General features: G+C 42.2%; 1 protein-coding gene across 17 annotated transcripts in view; it reads left to right on the top strand.

Moving 5' to 3' along the window:
* Positions 1 to 19,970, top strand: part of kiaa1109 (KIAA1109) — a 153,289-nt gene that overhangs the window by 45,045 nt on the left and 88,274 nt on the right. For all 17 annotated transcript variants that reach the window (XR_014599773.1, XM_084044171.1, XM_084044170.1 and 14 more), the window contains exons 31-44: positions 2,159 to 2,432; positions 4,111 to 4,248; positions 4,993 to 5,063; positions 6,611 to 6,784; positions 7,800 to 7,920; positions 8,676 to 8,825; positions 9,940 to 10,067; positions 11,097 to 11,299; positions 13,077 to 13,280; positions 14,083 to 14,294; positions 15,367 to 15,518; positions 16,726 to 16,876; positions 18,275 to 18,427; positions 18,981 to 19,233. Coding sequence is in view for 16 of the 17 variants with exons in the window: in XM_084044171.1 (XP_083900297.1) it covers positions 2,159 to 2,432; positions 4,111 to 4,248; positions 4,993 to 5,063; positions 6,611 to 6,784; positions 7,800 to 7,920; positions 8,676 to 8,825; positions 9,940 to 10,067; positions 11,097 to 11,299; positions 13,077 to 13,280; positions 14,083 to 14,294; positions 15,367 to 15,518; positions 16,726 to 16,876; positions 18,275 to 18,427; positions 18,981 to 19,233 (2,384 nt within the window). In the remaining variant the exon portion in view is untranslated. The remainder of the gene's footprint in view (positions 1 to 2,158; positions 2,433 to 4,110; positions 4,249 to 4,992; positions 5,064 to 6,610; positions 6,785 to 7,799; positions 7,921 to 8,675; positions 8,826 to 9,939; positions 10,068 to 11,096; positions 11,300 to 13,076; positions 13,281 to 14,082; positions 14,295 to 15,366; positions 15,519 to 16,725; positions 16,877 to 18,274; positions 18,428 to 18,980; positions 19,234 to 19,970) is intronic.

Here is a 19,970-nt window from a genome sequence, read left to right as displayed (position 1 = left end):
AGCCCATGCGCCCTTGATCAAAATGTCCCACTCGAAGACCTTTCTTACAATTCTATTGGTGTTCAACCCCAGTATTCTATTCCACAAACGTACCATGTGCTCACTCCACCGTACCTCATTGGGTTCCCACCCCATATCTCCCATGATGGCCAGGGTTGGCATAAATTTGTGTACTCCCAAGAAGTACCGCATTGCTCTATTGTGGACAGCCTCACTTTTAGGATATTGCTTAAATCCCCAGACTCCTGCTACATAGTCCAACACTGGACAGACACAAGCCTGGTATAGTTTGGAGTAGGTAGAGAAACCAATATCCCTCAGGGTCTTTGTTTTAGCTATGACTCCCCCTAGTGCTCTATTTGCTGATTCTGTCAATAGAGTAGTTCCTTTTATAAAATGCATATGCTCATCCAAATAAAAGCCCAGATATTTATAGAACTTTGTATAATTCAACTTTGATCCCCCGAATTGGAATTGAAAGTCACTTGTGCACATGGCAGGGTTTTTAAAATGCATGATTTCGTTTTTCTTTTCATTTATCAAAAGTCTCTATTTTTTACACCAGTTACTTGCACATGTTAGCATTCTTTGTAAATCAAATTCTGTCTCTGCTATCAAGATAATGTCATCTGCATACATTAAAATGCTGACATATTCACTTCCACATTTGACTCCGCAATTTAATGATTTGATTTGATTAGCTAAATCATTAATATATACAGCGAACAAGGTAGGGGACAAAGCGTCCCCCTGTTTCACTCCTGATGGTGTGGGGAACCAGTTGGTACAAGCATCATTTACCTTTACACATGCTTGTGGTGCCCTATAAAGTGAGCTAATTGCCTGATAAAACTTTCCATCTACACCCGTTTTAATCAATCTATAGGCAAGAAGGTCTCTATTGACAAAATTAAAGGCTTTTTGGAAGTCAATAAAGCATGCGTATGTTGATTTATTCACCTTCAATCTATTTCTTACTATGGCACATACTGTATAAATGTGGTCAATACAGGCCCTGGCTTTGCGAAAACCATTCTGCTCCTCTACCAAAAGCTGTTCTTTCTCCAAATATTCCATCAATCTCTCATTAAGTAAAGATGAATACAATTTATAAACTGTGCTCATCAAACTAATTCCCCTATAGTTAAGGGGAACTCTAGGGTCATTTTTCTGTGATTTTGGTATGGGGCTTATGATGGATTTAAACCACATTGATGGTATTCTACTATGTTCAAAACAATTGTACAACAAATCAAACAAAATTTGGGCAAGCTTAGGTGATTTTAGAATTTCATTTGGTAGGTCTTCTATACCTATAGCTTTTCCTGTTTTAGCTTTATCAATAACCGTTAGCACTTCCCCCATAGAAATCTCCCTATTGAGGTCCCCATTACTTTGAAATGTTATTTCTTGCATTTCTTTTTCCCAGTTATTTTTTAATTGACACATTTCCTGAAAAAATCCATCATCAAAGCCTATTGCATCATTTTCAAATAGAGTGGCAAAATCTTTTTCCCATTTAGACAACACTTGTGAAGTCTCTCTAATAAGATTTCCCCCTTCTCCCCATACTTCATACAGTTATTGTTGTACATTAAGACCGTCTGTTGCAAGTTCCAGTTCTTAAATTATCCATTGATCATGATGTTCTGGCCGACCATCGGCCAGAACATTTGGACACAACCCTATCACACTGATAGGGTTGCACTGATAGGGAGCACTGAACTAAGAAAAAAGGCCAAACTTACTTGCCGAATCGCAGGATATTTTCACCGACAGTTTACCTCTTACAACATGCCCAGAACAGTGATGCCAGAATCAGAATCAGTTTTATTTGTCACATCACAGTCTTACAAGTGTAAAGCAGTGTGTGAATCCCCCCCCCCCTCCCCCCACAGAGGTAGAGTGAAAGCAAAGGGAAAGAGATAGAAGACACGTTAAATAGAACAAATAAAGATATATACATACATAGAGATAGAGTATCTGAAAGCAGATATCAAATAAAAAAACAAATATCAGCAGGTAGTGTTTCAAGGTGCTGTTTCAAAGGCCAGTTTGTGCAACACGAGAAGGTAACCCCACACATTTCACATGGTAAAAAATGTTCAAAATGCCATGGTTGACGTGGTTAACGGTTGTATCTGTCCCTCTCCTATAGTCGGAGCTCCATATACCACAGTGTGGAGGGTCCGCTGACCTACATGCTGAACGGAGAGCTGATCACGGAGCCCCGGCTGCTGCCCCTGCCCCCCATGCTGCCCCCGCTGCCCCCCCAGCCCCTGCCCAGCCACACGTCCCAGGCCAGCTTTGTGTCGGCGCTGGCCATGGAGGAGGAGAGCTCCGTGGAGGCGGAGAAGACGGCCGAGCCGGGACCGGTCACTCGACAGCCCCACGTCATGGCCTGCTACCACAGCTACCTCGCCCACTACCAGGTACAAACTACCTTCTAGAAACTACCACAGCTACCTCGCCCACTACCAGGTACAAACTACCTTCTAGAAACTACCACAGCTACCTCACCCACTACCAGGTACTAACTACCTTCTAGAAACTACCACAGCTACCTCACCCACTACCAGGTACTAACTACCTTCTAGAAACTACCACAGCTACCTCGCCCACTACCAGGTACAAACTACCTTCTAGAAACTACCACAGCTACCTCACCCACTACCAGGTACAAACTACCTTCTAGAAACTACCACAGCTACCTCACCCACTACCAGGTACAAACTACCTTCTAGAAACTACCACAACTACCTCGCCCACTACCAGGTACAAACTACCTTCTAGAAACTACCACAGCTACCTCGCCCACTACCAGGTACAAACTACCTTCTAGAAACTACCACAACTACCTCGCTCACTACCAGGTACAAACTACCTTCTAGAAACTACCACAGCTACCTCGCCCACTACCAGGTACAAACTACCTTCTAGAAACTACCACAACTACCTCGCTCACTACCAGGTACTAACTACCTTCTAGAAACTACCACAGCTACCTCGCCCACTACCAGGTACAAACTACCTTCTAGAAACTACCACAGCTACCTCGCCCACTACCAGGTACAAACTACCTTCTAGAAACTACCACAACTACCTCGCCCACTACCAGGTACAAACTACCTTCTAGAAACTACCACAACTACCTCATACACTACCAGGTACAAACTACCTTCTAGAAACTACCACAACTACCTCGCCCACTACCAGGTACAAACTACCTTCTAGAAACTACCACAACTACCTCGCCCACTACCAGGTACAAACTACCTTCTAGAAACTACCACAGCTACCTCGCCCACTACCAGGTACAAACTACCTTCTAGAAACTACCACAACTACCTCGCCCACTACCAGGTACAAACTACCTTCTAGAAACTACCACAACTGCCTCATACACTACCAGGTACAAACTACCTTCTAGAAACTACCACAGCTACCTCGCCCACTACCAGGTACAAACTACCTTCTAGAAACTACCACAACTACCTCACTCACTACCAGGTACAAACTATATACTAGAAACTACCACAACTACCTCGCCCACTACCAGGTACTAACTACCTTCTAGAAACTACCACAGCTACCTCACTCACTACCAGGTACTAAATACCTACTAGAAACTACCACACCTACTTCACACACTACCAGGCACTACCTACTACCGGCTAGAAACGAATACCTCACATACTACCAGGTACAAACTACCTACTACTTACTAGAAACTAGCACAACTACCTCACACACTATGGGTGCTAGCTCGTCTCTGCTACACACATTGCATAGGGCACCCACTGCCCTGGCCTACCCTTTCCAGTGACTACATTGATAGTGTGATTTGCAAAGATTATGACAGAGAGCGCCCCGTCATTAACCAAACACTGTTTTGGTTAATTTTACATATAAAATGTTTCGCCTTCACACAGACCTAGTATTTGGCATAGAATGGAGGGTCTAAACTAGTCGTCACTCTCACACAATGACTCCGACGCCCCTTGTATTTGTCATTTCAACTGAAACCTTCATACAGGTGACTATCAGCAATATCCCACAGTGCGCCTTCTATTTTGTTGTGTTCAACTATGGCAACTTTGGTTCACTCAGGTTTCCAACTGGTCTGTGAAGCAGCCGACCAATAAGAGGACCTCTAAGTCCTCGCTGCATCGCCCCCTGGATCTGGACACGCCCACCAGCGAGGAGAGCTCCACCTCCTTTGACCAGCTGTCGGTTCCCACCTTTAAGGTGAGTTGATTTAAACGTGAAACCAACATCCTAACTGTGTCTGCTCCTCCTTTTAAGGGTCCATTTGGAACCCTCTCAAGGAACCCTGAGCGTTCCCGAACCTCACTTTGAGAACCACTGTGCTAGATTTAGTTTTGGATGTGCCCAAATGACCCAAAATAGGGAGGCCAGGTTCAAAGTGGTTCAGTGTACAGTGTGTCTAATTGGAGAAGCCTATGATAAGCAAGGGATAATCAATGGAGAGCGGCCCAGTGGGTCATTTTTGAGAAATAAACCCAGAACGGGTAATTAGACCCCGACACATCCCACTTACACACCTACCTAATAAAGAAATTAATAAATTGACCCAAAAGTAACAACACAAAGGATTTCATTGCTTACGGTAATGAAAGTATTCCATTAATTTATGACAGGCGCGTCAGCGCAACGTGGTCGCCTCGGAAAACAACGGGAAGTGTTGATAAAATTGAATCAATAGTCGGTTACTGCATTGTCTATTTCTCGCCTCAAATGTTTTCGAAAACATTCTTGAGAGCAACGTTTGGCTGTAAATGACATTGTGTGTTTGTTTACATGGCTGCCATGTTGGATACGGCACACAATCAAGCAGCGTAGATTGATATGAGCCAGGTGCTCTTGAGTCTTTGATTAAACAGTCTGTTATTAAGTACATATAATCAGAATCGAGCATTAAACCATGATTTGATATTCATGAGTAAACATTAGTGTGGTTTGTGATTGCAGGTGGTGAAGCATGGCCTCACAGCCAGCTCTCTCCTGGACAGAGGCATTCAGCTCATGGGAGACCCTAACAGGTAAGGTAATCTTTAACCACTTAAAGCCCATATGGTTGACCGGAGTCTCGCAGGGTTCCATACTAGTGTTTTTTCTGTCATTGTGGGGAAAGAGTTCGCTGAAAACAGCCGATCGTCAAGACGTCGTTGCTGAATTTGTGCGTAAATAAGTCTAATATATATTTTTGCAATGGATGATATGAACGATATGTCTTTTATGAACTAAAATTAGGCTACATTATTTTGCGCTACCAGTACAGGCGCTTCATGTCCAGTTACACAGGAGGCGGTTTCATCCAGACCCATTGAAAGAGTTAAATGTCTCTTTGATCTCGCCGCGACGCGTTCACGTTAATTCAGCGTTATTCTTTTTCTTGTTGTTATCTCTGACCACTAAGCTTACAGAAACAAATTCAAAATCAACTGTAAGATGGTTTTGGCAATAAATGTTTGATATTAAGTGAATATTCTCCATTTACAGCAGAATGTACAGCTACTCACTCTCTCTCTCAGTAACTCGGGCTCCGTCTATTTACGATCGTAACCTATACAGAACGGCATAGCGTTTCATATTCAGGTCAATTAAAGGGGCTACACCATGAATTAAAAAAAAAAATATTATATATAAATATTGCCCCCCTAATACGTTTTAAGTCCAAAAAATACTAAAAACCTAAAAAAAAATGAAATTCATGGTGTAGCCCCTTTAACTTGACTTACCCGGTCATCTCAGCATATTAAGTCAAGTGACAACAAGCATTACATCAAGATGACATCAACATTGAAGTCCTGCACTCTATACCACAGATTTTATCGCCTCCCAAAAAAGAACAGATTTACACATTACCATTTTAGCTTAGGCAGTTCTTTTGAGCTGTAAGCTAAATTGTTTTGACTTTGATGCAATACCTCTTGTCAACCAGTAGGTGTCCTACCTGACCACAGAATATAATAAATGTCTCGATAGAAGAGCTGGTAGACCAACTACAATATGACACAACTGTGGTGTGTTAGTTATGTTTATGTTATTAATACACTCTACCATACATACTTGTATTATTCCCAGCATCATTCTTTATTCCATCCATAGCCAATAACCTGTTTTATGTGCATACAAATTGGACAAATCAAAATAAAATGATGATCAGTATTTGCTTGCAGCGTTAATGGTGCTTTTTTGTTAAAACTAAAAGTTTGTTGTTAACAAAGCCAACAAACAAAAGGTGGTTTGCCAATTTCATGCAAACAGTAGACGGTAGCTTCAATTGTAGTGTTCCAGTTTCAAATGTGTCTGCTCATTTCTTTGTGTCATCACTTCCAATTGTTACTGAACAAACAGCCTATAGCAGTCATTACAATATACACCTATTTAACACCAAATACCAATCAATCAAATCAATCAATCACTTACTGCGCCTTGTCATCCACCTTCTGAACGTGATCAAACATAAGGTGACGTGTGTGCGTGTGTGTGTGTGTGTGTGTGTGTGTGTGTGTGTGTGTGTGTGTGTGTGTGTGTGTGTGTGCGCGCGCGTGTGCGTGTGTGCGTGGTGTCCTGTCCTGTGCAGCACCCCCTACACCCCTCTGGACAAGAAGGCCATGGAGAACACAGACGAGGACACCAGCACAGAGGACTGGACTTTGGAGCAGCCTCTGGCCCAGACCAGGACCACCGCCATCGTGGAGGTGAAGGGAGCCATCAACATGGTGCTCACGCCCCTCGTAGCCGAGGCCCTCGACAGGTACAGCACTGTCCTTGTTGTTCTGTCACTGTGGACAAGTACATTACAGTGGTTCTCAACCTTTTCACGCCGCGACCCCCCCAAGAAAATCATATTTGAACTGGGGACCCCCCACCCTGACAAGCACTTGGAATTGTAGGAGTTGAGTTTGACTCGGTTCCACAGATAAACATTGTGAAAATAGCTCACAACGCTTTGCGTTGCGTGGCCTTGTGAGCTTGTGGATCGGCTATTTTCACATGTTTGCCTCTTTCTTATATATTTGACAATTTGGCCAATGTTTGACCGTTTTTTATAGTACTTTTGATGCAGTAATGGTCTTTTTTTTTTGAGAGAGATGTATTAAAAGTATTAACACATTGCCTGCCAGAGTTTTTTCAGAACAGTCTGTAGCCTCTGCCAGGGTTTTGCCATGATTTTGGTACCTGTTCGTGTAGCCACAGATTTTTTTCCTCCAGTATGATTGATCCCCAGATGGTTTCTAATCACAGATGAGATTCAGGTGTGGTTTCACAAATGTCAACGAGGTCATTTTGACCTCGTTGACATGTGTTGTTTGATGTTTCAATATAGCTCAAAACCAGTAGTTTTAAACCAAAAAACAAAGTGAATTGTTTGTCCGTTTGAATTTTAACATTGAAGTGAATGGAGCAGCAAATCTTCGAACATTTTTAGCTCCTAATCTGTTCGTAATTCGACAAGGGTTGAAATTATAAAAAAATTCAAAAAAAAAAAAAAAAAAAAAAAAAATGATTTTTTTTTTTTTTTTCCTTTTTTTCCATGACGTATATATACGTCTTTGGCGGACAACAGCTGATAATTAAAAGACGTATATATACGTCATTGGCAGCCATTGTGTTAAAAGTCCTTCAATTGTCACTTCACTGTCATCTCCAACATTAGACATTAGACAGAGTGCCGCACTATGAGCTTGTAGATCTGCATTTCTTTTTTAAACTAGAAAATGTGTGCAAATCTTTAAATATATATATTACATGTGCTTGGTTGCTTTCAGGTACATAGAGTCCATGGTTCACTTTGCCAGCATTCGCCATCCTGCCGCCATTCTGGACGACCTGCACAACAAGGTCCTCAACGAAGCCTACCAGATCAGCAAGTCCACCGTCACCGAGTCTGTAAGGAACACACACACACACACACACACACACACACACACACACACACACACACACACACACACACACACACACACACACACACACACACACATAGCAGATAAAAGCTCACAACGCGTCACAGCGTGACCTGTTATTAGCTTGTAGATCTGCAGTTTTTACTACATATGTGCAACACTCTTTTACAGTATGATGAACTACATAAAAAGGTGAAATATAGAGATACAAGGTTTCTGCCCGACAGCAATGACATGCAGAATTAGATCCAGACCAAAATGGACTTTTTTGACCACATCGGTATCTGCAATTGTGCAGCCGATTTTTCATATTGATTAGAATAGATTTTGCACTTTGTTGCAGAATATTGGTCAAAACATGGGTAATCGGCGGTCTAGGACTCTCCTAAATTGGGATCGATATTGGACCAAACAATCTGGCATCGGTCGGGCTCTATTACTGAATCCGACGATATGATGTTTTAATTGCATTAACAATGAACATAAATAAATAGATACATAAATATTGAGATGTTGACAGAATTATTACGTCAGTTGTATCTTTCAACAGTGTAAGGGGAAATAGTTTTATACAAAAATAAAACAAAACATCTCTGTTGCTTGCAAGCTTCACATTTACAAAACAAATTAAAATAAAATACACCTTTCAAATCATAATAACTACTGCATTTATTAATATGTTTTGTATATATCCTATCCATGTAATAATTCCTGTGTCATACCCATCCCCTCACACAGAGTCAAGCAGCCAAGCAGGAACACAAGCTGTCTAAGACAGAGGCTCCCCCTGCAGGGTCTCTCCACACGGCCCACGGCCAGACGGACCTGTCTGCCAAAACCGATAACGTCAAGATCAAAGGCCTCCAAGCTAACGTTTCCATCCCCAAGGTGAGAATAGCCGACCTCCAAGCTCACAACACTTCTGCATCCACGACTCGCTGTGAGCTTGTCGGTCACCGTCGCACCATCACGCGCCGGAATAAATGAGGTCTGCTGGATTAACCCATTGACATGTCTCCTAAATCTCAACAGTTTACTGAAAAACGTATGTTTCTATATCAGTGGTGCTAAATCTTTTTCATGTCAAGGACCCCCAAAATGATATGTATTTGGCCGCAGACGCCCATCAAAATATTGTGTTTCAGGGACCCCCAGAAGCAAAGATTTGAGTTAAAAATGTTCGCTTAAAAATATATATATTCAAGATTTGCACACATTTTCACGAATTTTTAAAACGCGCTATGAGCTTGTAGATCTGCTATTTTTGAATAGCCCAAAGTGTAAAATAATGCTTTTTAGCTCAAATATAAAAATGACACAGTTCCAGGTGTTAATGGGTTAACCACCATTCCAAACTGACCTCTCTGTTCTGGCAATGCCATTCTAGGCTACACGTTTGGGAAATAGCTGGTCTATAAGCTTGTAGATCTGCTATTTTCACTATTCACTGTACAAACTCTTCTCAAACTTTTTTTCATTTCCAGGACCCCCAGTTTACTATGCATTAGGCTAAGGACCCTCATAACTAAGAGTGTACAAATGGAACGGGTCCATTTGGTTCCATTTGTACACTCTCAGAGTTACCAGTCATTTAGTTGGGGACCCCCTCAAGGACACTAGACAGTAGGACAGCTGAGAGGGAGACAGTGTATAGGAGAGACAGACTGTAGGAAAGCTGAGAGGGATACAGTGTAGGAGAGACAGGCAGTAGGAAAGCTGAGAGGGAGACAGTGTATAGGAGAGACAGACTGTAGGAAAGCTGAGAGACAGACAGCGTAGGAGAGACAGACTGTAGGAAAGCTGAGAGACAGACAGCGTAGGAGAGACAGACAGTATGAAAGTTGAGAGACAGACAGCGTAGGAGAGACATACAGTAGGACAACTGAGAGGGAGACAGTGTAGGAGAGACAGACAGCGTAGGAGAGACAGACTGTAGGAAAGCTGAGAGGGAGACGGTTCAGTACAGGAGTTATTAATGAGGTTTTGTGGTGCTTTATTGCAGGTGAACTTGTGTCTGCTCCAAGCGTCGGTGGAGGAGGGCTCTCCATCGTCCTCCGGCAAGTCTGTCACTCACGTGTCTCTGGTGGCGTTGTGCTTTGACAGGATCGCTACTCAGTTCAGAATGAACAGGTAACACGTCAACCCAATCCCTTTTTGAGCTCAGCACTTTTCTGAAATGAAAGATACATAGTACATATCGGTTCGGCCGATGCATCGTCCAATATTTGATGGTGTCGACAGTTATGCAGCCAAAGTGTCCCGATTTAAAGTTACCCTTTTAAAGGTTTTCAAAGATAGCAGATCTACAATTTCACTACACAATGTGTTGTGGGCGTGTACATACGGTAGGCTATTTCTGAAAATGTTTGAAGCGCTCTTATTTTGAAGTCCACCTACCGGAAGTCGAGCGTTTACGTTCGTCTGACTTGACCCGTTTCTTCTTTTTTTATTTAGTTTTGCTTATGTTAAATGTTCTGAAATGCAAACTTTAATGAAATCTCAGTTTTTTTTATTGATTACAAAAACACTTTTTGACTAAATATGGGTCAAAACAGGGGTAATCAATGGCCTAGGACTCTCTCTAAAATTGGGATCGGCATTGGACCCGACTGGCCTTCCTAATTCTAGGAAGTCCTGAGTTGGTGTTGGCTCTCACTCTCGCATCGCATTCTAGACGCGAGGATCAATAGGCTCTATGCACAGCAGCCATATTGGAAAGAAATTGGGCCTTTTCTTACTTCCTTCACAGGGTTTACCAATTATACTAATGAAGGCTCTGTTCCATTCTGGACAGGGTGCTGATATCGTGCATGTTGGCTCACTAGAAACACTCCATTTTGGTTCCCAAACGGCCCCTTATGGTGGGTGTGTAACTCTGAGAGTGTACAAATGGAACCAAATGGATCCATTTGGTTCCATTTGTACACTCTCAGAGTTATAGGGGTCCTTGAAAATAAGACAACCACTATGCAACACGAAATGGAACAGAGCCTTAATTAGTATCATTGGTAACACCTGTGAAGGAAGTAAGAAGGGGCCCAATTCATTCCCAATATGGCTGCTGTGCATAGAGCCTATTATGATCCAAAAAAATAACTAAAGACCCACCGAACACCTGTAGCACCCAGAGTGAGACCCGTGTCATTTATGGTGTCTCAGGGGCATCGTAGAGGAGAACCCCAACAGCGCCGAGCACGGCCAGCAGTCGGCCATGTTGGAGAAATACGCCTCGGCCACCAAGATGCAGCCGCAGTCGTCGGGCTCGCTGCGCTCCAACGCCGGCATCGAGAAGGGCAAGGAGATCGCCGCGCGGCTCAACATCCACAGGATCCACAGCCAGCTCCGAGGACTGGACTCCACCGGTGGGTTCCCCCCACCGCCTCACCCGCACCCGCACGTCAGGATCCAAAAGAGGAACATGACTAAAAATGTCCTTCGACTACCTTTTTTTCCACTGAGGAAAACAAACAACAAAAACTAAGCTATGATGACTAAAACTATGGCTAAATATCAGTGGTGGAAAAAGTACTCAAATGTTTTTACTTAAGTAAAAGTATCAATACTGCAATGTAGAAGTACTCTGTTACAAGTAGAAAGTCGGGAATTCAAAATTTACTTGAGTAAAAGTACAAAAGTATTGGTATCAAAATGTACTTAAAGTACCAAAAGTAAAAGTACTAACATTTTTGAAAAAATGCAGATCTACAAGCTCACAAGCTTGTAGATCGGCTATTTTCAAATAGCCTAGGTATGAAATAGGTCTGAAGTGGTTAATGTGTGTTTTATAATGCAATCATTTATATCTGAAAAGTAACTAGTAACTTAAGTTTTCTAATAATTGTAATGGAGTAAAAGTACAATATTTGCCTCTGAGATGTAGTGGAGTAGAAGTAAAAGTACTGAAAACTGGAAATACTCCAGTAAAGCAAACATACCTCAAAATTGTACTTAAGTGCAGTACTTGAGTAAATGCACTTAGATACTTTACACCACTGCTAAATATACTGACAATTTCGTCAACAGATAAAAACTAGACAAAAAGGTCTGTGAGGAACTCTTCGATAAGAGATGTTATGCTTGTTTGCGAGTAAGTGTCATGCTCCGTCACTCACAAAACAAATTTCAAAGCTTCTTTTTAAACACTTCAGCCCTGTATATGTAGTTGACCGGAGTCCCCCTGGGCTCTGTAAGAGTGTCCATTTAGTTTTAGTCATGTTTTTGTCTAGTTTTAGTCGACTAAATATCATACGGTTTTAGTCGACTAAATCTACAGTTGATTTAGCCAACCAAAGTGTATTTTTGGCAGGCTGTGATGGCGTCGTAATGCCTGATTTATACTTAGCTGCGTGGCGAGAATAGCTGATCTACAAGCTCACAGCATGTGTGCTAGGATCCTCTATTTAGGGAGCGCGACACCCACGCGCAACCAAGCATAAAATGACTTGTCAAGTTCTACTGGTTCGAACAGTGTCAATTTTTGTCAACGAATAAAAACGAAAAAGGGAGAAAAGGCAGTCAACAATTTTTCGTCATTGTCGACAAAATTAACTCTATATTTTGCTCTACAAATAGCCGATCAACAATCTACACGCTCATAAGGCATGGAGCACGCCATTATAATAACAATCTTGCAACGTTCCAAAGTAAAATCCTGAGTTGAATTAACACTGAGGTTGATTTTGCTGTTTGGAGGATTTTTCCGTTTGGAGCACAGAGAATTCTATGAACATAGCATTGAGTTATTTTATTGCTAATAATAATAATAATGAACTGTATTTTGTTGCTGTCCGGCATAAACCTCACATCTCCATATTTTGTTTTACAAATCTCTATATTATTTGTTTAGCAGATAGGAAAGACAGCATATAGATCAAAGTAACAAAGAGGTCTGCATCATATCTCCATATTTAAACTTTTTTAGGTTAGTTCGTAAATGAATGCCCTACTCTATCATACAAGCGTGTCCCACAAAAGCACTGAAAATAGCAGATTTGCGATGCGTTGTGAGCTTGTAGATCTGCTATTTTCACAATTTTAAAATGTTTTTTAAAAGATATATATATTTTGAAAGGAACGGTTTCGGACATAACAAGGTTTCCACCAGACAGTGACAAACTAGTGTCATCCTTGCCTCTCCAGACATCGGGACGTGTGCCATCACAGCCATCCCCTTTGAGAAGTCCAAGGTTCTCTTCAGCCTCGAGGACATGGAGGAGTTCTCCATGGTGGATGAGACGGAGTGTCAGGCCGCCATGGCAGCAGAGCTGGCCCGCTCCGCCGCCTCCATAGAGAAATGGGGCTGGATCATGTTTGAGTGCGGCATCGAGAACCTCACCGTCAAAGGTAAGGGACCACCCCATGACGCGCCGACACCATGTTGACACTAGGGCCGTCACAATCATGGCATTTTACTTGACCATTAACTCTCTCAGTGCCAAGCCCCGAGTTATCCCGAGTTTTTTCTGAATGCCCTCAGTGTCAGAACGAGAAATCCCAAGTTTTTACTTTTTACTGTGATCGCGCTGTTCTGTTTACTTTTCATCATCAGTTTCGCTTTCTGACTCACCCGGGAACGGATTCATGACGCAGATTCCGTTTCCGGTTCTCATTTCTTTTTTCCCGGTCATTTTCGTCCAGAATAGGGAAAAACACGTTTTTTCACACGGTATAAAAAACGAACAGAGAGCTCCACTTCTATTTTCTTGTGTCTGGGTGACAGTCATCGTAGTCGTGTATCACATCGTACTTAAGCCCGATCACCGATTGTCGAAAACGTCACATCGGGTTATGACGTATAGACTGTTTGAGTCTGTTTGGGGGGGGTCGAGCGAGTCAGCGAGGGATCGAGGTGTCAATCTACTGCTCTCTGCTGGTCGATCTGTCGTATGTGTTTAAAACCGAAACCGCAGAAAGACAAACTATTTGAAAATTAAATTACAAAATAACACAAAAAAAACATGAACATCGCTGGCACTGGGGGAGTACTTTATGAAAATACTCTGGCAGTCAAAGAGTTAATAGTACACATACTTTTCACTGTCATCTGGGGATCCCCCAAAAATCCCCTTGCGGGTCCCGACCCACAGGCTGAGAACCACTGAGTTATGACGGCATGAGTTTAAAAAGTGTGTGCTGTGGTCCGCAGGTGGCCGCCAGTCGGGAGCCATCCTGTACAGTGCGATGGGTGTGATGGGACGCTCTGACCCCTGTGGGAAGACGGGCATGTCCAAGTCCAACGGCTCCACCGGCTCCCAGACCGGCAGCGGCTACAGCACGGACGTGTCCGATGACAACCTGCCACACGACCCCACAAGCCCCGCCTCCGACCTCAACGACCACTCCGACTCTGACGACCAGGTGCAATGAACCTCTGTCTCTTTACTAGGGACTGTAGCCATTTCACTCAACTTGTGTTTCCTTTGTGATTCACCATGCTGTGTTCACCATTATTTTATTCATTCTTATTTTTACAAAATGACATTCCAGACCAATTATGACTGAATAATATTATGAATTAAATTAAATTAATTATTTCTCAGACAAAACTATAAAATACTATATTTTACAGCTCATACATTTTTATAATAACAATAATAATAAAGTATTATTATTATGGTATATGCCAAAATATGCAGGAAACACACACACAGATTCCACATTTATTTGCAATTGTTGTAGCTTATCCAACCTGAGCTTTAATGTAGGTAAGAACTAGAGCCCGACATTTGGGTCCAATGCCGATCAAGATTTTTGAGACTCCTAGACCACCGACTTCCAATGTTTGGACCGGCATTTTGTAAAAAAACCTCGAAATCAATTTGAAAAACTTGGATTTGATTAAAGTTTCTATTTGAGAACACTTAACTTATTAGATCTACACGTTCACAAAACATCGCGCCGTGACACATTGTGAGCTTTTAGATCTGATCTTTTTGAGAATTATTAAAAGGTTAAAAGTCGTGTCACATCGGCTACGTAATTGCCAATACCGATGTTGTCAGAAAAGTCCAAAAATGGCTGATATAGGGGCCAAACCCATATTATCGACACCTTGTATCTCCATGTTTTGTAAATGAATGCCCTATATTTCATCATACAAGAGTGTCGCACAGCCGATCTACACCGCGTCACACAATTAACCCATTAATACCTTGAACGCATCTGTGTCACTTTAGGTTTCTTTGGCTATTCAAAAATAGCAGATATACAAGCTCATAGCGTGGCACCGAGTGCTGCGCTACGAGCTTGTAGATCTGCTATTTTTGAAAAATCTTGAAACATCTTTTTTGATGTTGATTTTTTTTTAAAGAATCGCCTCAGGTCTTAGTGGTTTAAAATAATATAATAATAAAATAAAACAGCAACGATTGAACGATATCAGTCTGTCTCTAGAATGTGATGATGTAATGGGTGTATGTGTGTTGTCCAGGACGAGGGGGTGGAGTCGGACGAACTGAAGAAGGACCTCCCCCTGATGCCTCCGCCTCCAGACTCCAGCAGCATGAAGCTGACCATCAGAGAGATCTGGTTCAGCTTCGCTGCTCCCACCAACGTCCGCTCTGCCTCCCAGGGCATCTCCAGGTAGGTTTAACCACCACTAAACTACCAAGTAAACTACCACTTAACTACCAACTTATGCTCTGCCTCCCAGGGCATCTCCAGGTAGGTTTAACCACCACTAAACTACCATGTAAACTACCACTTAACTACCAACGTATGCTCTGCCTCCCAGGGCATCTCCAGGTAGGTTTAGCCACCACTAAACTACCATGCAAACTACCACTAAACTACCATGTAAACTACCACTTAACTACCAACTTATGCTCTGCCTCCCAGGGCATCTCCAGGTAGGTTTAACCACCACTAAACTACCATGTAAACTACCACTTAACTACCAACGTATGCTCTGCCTCCCAGGGCATCTCCAGGTAGGTTTAGCCACCACTAAACTACCATGTAAACTACCACTTAACTACCAACGTATGCTCTGCCTCCCAGGGCATCTCCAGGTAGGTTTAACCACCACTAAACTACCATGCAAACTACCACTAAACTACCATGTAAACTACCACTTAACTACCAACGTATGCTCTGCCTCCCAGGGCATCTCCAGGTAGGTTTAACCACCACTAAACTACCATGTAAACTACCACTTAACTACCAACGTATGCTCTGCCTCCCAGGGCATCTCCAGGTAGGTTTAACCACCACTAAACTACCATGCAAACTACCACTAAACTACCATGTAAACTACCACTTAACTACCGACGTATGCTCTGCCTCCCAGGGCATCTCCAGGTAGGTTTAACCACCACTAAACTACCATGTAAACTACCACTTAACTACCAACGTACGCTCTGCCTCCCAGGGCATCTCCAGGTATAACCACCACTTAAACTACCAGAAAGGTTTCTTGATTAAATATTTAGATAGTCATTCTATCAGACACGCCCCCTTCCATTTGAACCATGATAGATTAATTGAAAACCTCCTTTGTTGATTCTGAGGAAGGTCGAAGGGCCGAAACGTCAATGAAATTACTGCATATGCGAGTGTGTAACTTGTTTTCATTCATTAAAACACCCATCCTTGGTTCTGGTGACTGATACTGTCCTTCTTATGTGTGAGGAGGCTGTGTTTTTCAATTACCTTTACATTTTTTTTCTCCATTCATGTATTTATTGGAAAATGAAATATTGTTTCAATAAAATAAAATAAACATAAAAAGTAATTGAAAAAAAAAAACCCACTGAGTGAATGAATGAATTGTGACGGTGTCTCTACCCAGGCAGCTGAACCTGTTGAGTACAGCCACCCCTGCCATCGGAGCATGGCTGGTCCCCATCGACCAGCTCAAGTCTTCACTGAGGAAGCTGGACATGGAGGGAACACTGCGAGTGTGTGCCGTCATGGGCTGCATCATGACCGAAGCCCTCGAGGTCAGCATACAGCACACACCGTTGTACAATACACACATGCTCACACATACAATATAGTGGAATTTATACGCCGTTGTACTTCAGTGTTGTGTGCCGAAAGGAACCGGTGTACAGGTTCACAACGTGTTGTGTTGCGACATGTTGTGAACTTGTTGATTGACTATTTTTTGGCGAATGACACCGGTGTGCAACAAAGTAACCTTCAGCTTTAAGTTCTTGGGTTACATTCATGAACATCTTCTTAACTCTTTGACTGCCAGAGTATTTTCATAATGTACTCACCCTGTGCGAAGCGATTTTCGTGTTTATAGTGGTTTTCAAGTGGTCATAAAAGGTTTAGATCCATATTGATCGATCGATTCACTGTGTGTACAGCCAGAGATCGTCCCTGACTGCTGTTTTGTCGAAAAACATTCCACACGGAGCTTGTGTCCCCTTCGCAACAGGCCGTTGGAAACACGTGTTTCGGCTGAACGAAAAAATAAATAACAGCGGAGTTATAGGGAAAAGAAAAAAAACTACAAACATGGAGTCGACGGGAACGGAAATGACGTTATATCCATTATTTCCGTATCCGTTTGTGCTACAGTTTTACAGCTCCCTTCGGATTCAAGATCAGACCGTGACCGTCTATAAAACAACATTAAGTAAAAACTCGGGATTTCTCATTCTGACACTGAGGGCATTCAGAAAAAACTCGGGATATCTTGTGGCTTGGCACTGAAAGAGTTAAGGATAATCTTGAATTAACTTTATTAACACATTGACTGCCTGAATTATTTTCACTGCCTATTGTTATTCATGCCAGACATTTTTCAATGGAAAAAAAAAAAGTACTCAGGAGCCGAGATACAAAATTTTGAAGTTTTAAGTTAACAAGGAAGTGGATGAGAGTAAAGATCTTCGAAAATTCATATCTCCTTGGTCTTTGGGTCAAATTTAAAAAAAAAAAAGTTAAAAAAAAAAAAAAGTTAAAAACGAGAGTTAACTCGTTTTTAGCAGATCTTGGCACTCAAGTGATGAAAAGCTAAAAACGAGTTAATTCGTTTTAGGCATTCAATGTGTTAAGAATGTGTTTAACACGTTCCTAAGATATTTCTTTACTGCAGTTCTTAAAAAAGAAAAGTTCAGAGCCTGAAACATGATAGAACCCTTATAATTGTGTTGTGTGTATATAGATTGTCAATAGGCTATATGTTGTCTTTCGTACAGCTAATCTACTAGCTAATGTTAAATTCATAAAGTTGCAGTACTATGGTCTGGATGAATACTTTTTGTCGTGCACATACACTCAAATCCATACATTCTGCTCTTTAATGGAAGCCATTGTAACAGCATGTCAACAATGACAAAAACCATCACGACATTACGACTCACGTTTGCGTGTTTCCCAAACAGAAAAAGAGCATCCACATTCCCATCCGGAGCAAGTACAACCGTGTGACCAAGCGAGCTCGCTACCTCCACGAGAACCCGTCCTGCATGCTGTGTAACATCCTGCATCGATACCTGCAGCAAGCTGACTACTCTGTTATAGAGGAGGCCACCATGGTAATGTGTATCAGTATCAGTATATCACTGTTTTATATGTTACATCCCTTCTGGTGACTACTCTGTTATAGAGGAGGCCACCATGGTAATGTGTATCAGTATCAGTATATCACTGTTTTATATGTTACATCCCTTCTGGTGACTACTTGTTATAGAGGGAGCCACCATGGTTCGTTAGCTCAATTAGGCCTGATCACATTTATTTGAGATAATCACAATTATTTAGTTACCAGTTACTTTGCACATTTAGATGATTGCAAAACTCTATCTTGTACTTAGGCTATTTGAAAATCGCCGGCTCTGAATCTACAGGCTCTGAATCAGGATACAAATAATTCTGATTTTGATTCACAACGTATTGCATCAAGACACATTGTGAGCTTGCAGATCTGCAATTTTCGTTTACTTATCCTGCTTTTTATAATTAGTGTCCTAGAGTTACAGTAGGAATCAGGTGTTCTACGAATTCCAATTGTATTTTAAGGACAGCCATTCTTTTAAGCTAGTCTTGAGTTAGGAATCGGGCATAACAGCAGCCGTCATGTCACTCCAGAACGACGGCCTCCCGGCTCTGGTGACTCTAAAGAAAGGCCTGGTGGCCCTGGCCCGGCAGTGGATGAAGTTCATCGTGGTGACGCAGGGCTTCAAGGCCATCGGCCTGATGAGGCCCAACCAGCTGCCCAAGCCCAAGGAGGCCCCGCCGCCGCAGCAGAGCCTGGCCGAGGTCTTCATGCTGGGCCTGGACAACGGAGCCGCCCTGCAGAGTGACACCAGCGCCGACGGGGCCGAGTTCGAATTTGACGCAGGTGGGGAACCGCAGTCTTGTTGGTCGGTGGAGTCCGTTCAGCTCAGTATGTTCTTGACTGGCTGCTCCTTTTTTTTTAAATGCAGTGTAGGAAATGCATAAACAGGAATACTATATTAGAAATGTGATGGTATTGTTACGCTTCATAATCTAGTTGAACCCAAGTGCAGATTCAAAACACAGAGGCAAGAATAAGTGAAAAATCTGAGTCTTTAATACCAGCCAAGCAGAACAATAACATTTTTTAAATTAAGGTAAACATCAAACATAGGATCAGGCCAAAACCTGAGACCGAGGTTTACGCTGGCTGAGCAGGCAAGGCAAGGTCCCGGGAACCAGCTAAAACAGAGCAGGCAAACAGGACTGGAATTGGGCAGTTTCTGGGTTTAAAAAGCACAGCACATTACTATGGTCTGACAAGGAATGAAGAGCAGGGCAGAGTTTATACGGTATACCTGTAGAGCAGTGGTTTTCAACCCTTTTTATATCGAGATCCATTATTTATTCCAACCACCGTTTGATGAGATTTAAACTCTTCAGACCTAAAACTTAGAATATTTTGTTATCGTTGGATAAGGTTTTGTCCACAATTCCATGCTGTATTGATGTGGTACCACAGATAACAGGCAAACGTTGATCAAACTAACAATTCTTCTGCATTCTCTAATTGTGTAGACTTCTTGTAAATTAAGGAATTCAGATGTTTAACAATAATTTAACTCTTTAGAGTTACATATC

This window comes from Gymnoscopelus microlampas (assembly GCF_963454915.1).
Source record: "Gymnoscopelus microlampas genome assembly, chromosome: 20".
NCBI classification, from domain to species: domain Eukaryota; kingdom Metazoa; phylum Chordata; class Actinopteri; order Myctophiformes; family Myctophidae; genus Gymnoscopelus; species Gymnoscopelus microlampas.
This window is presented reverse-complemented; position numbering and strand designations above follow the sequence as displayed.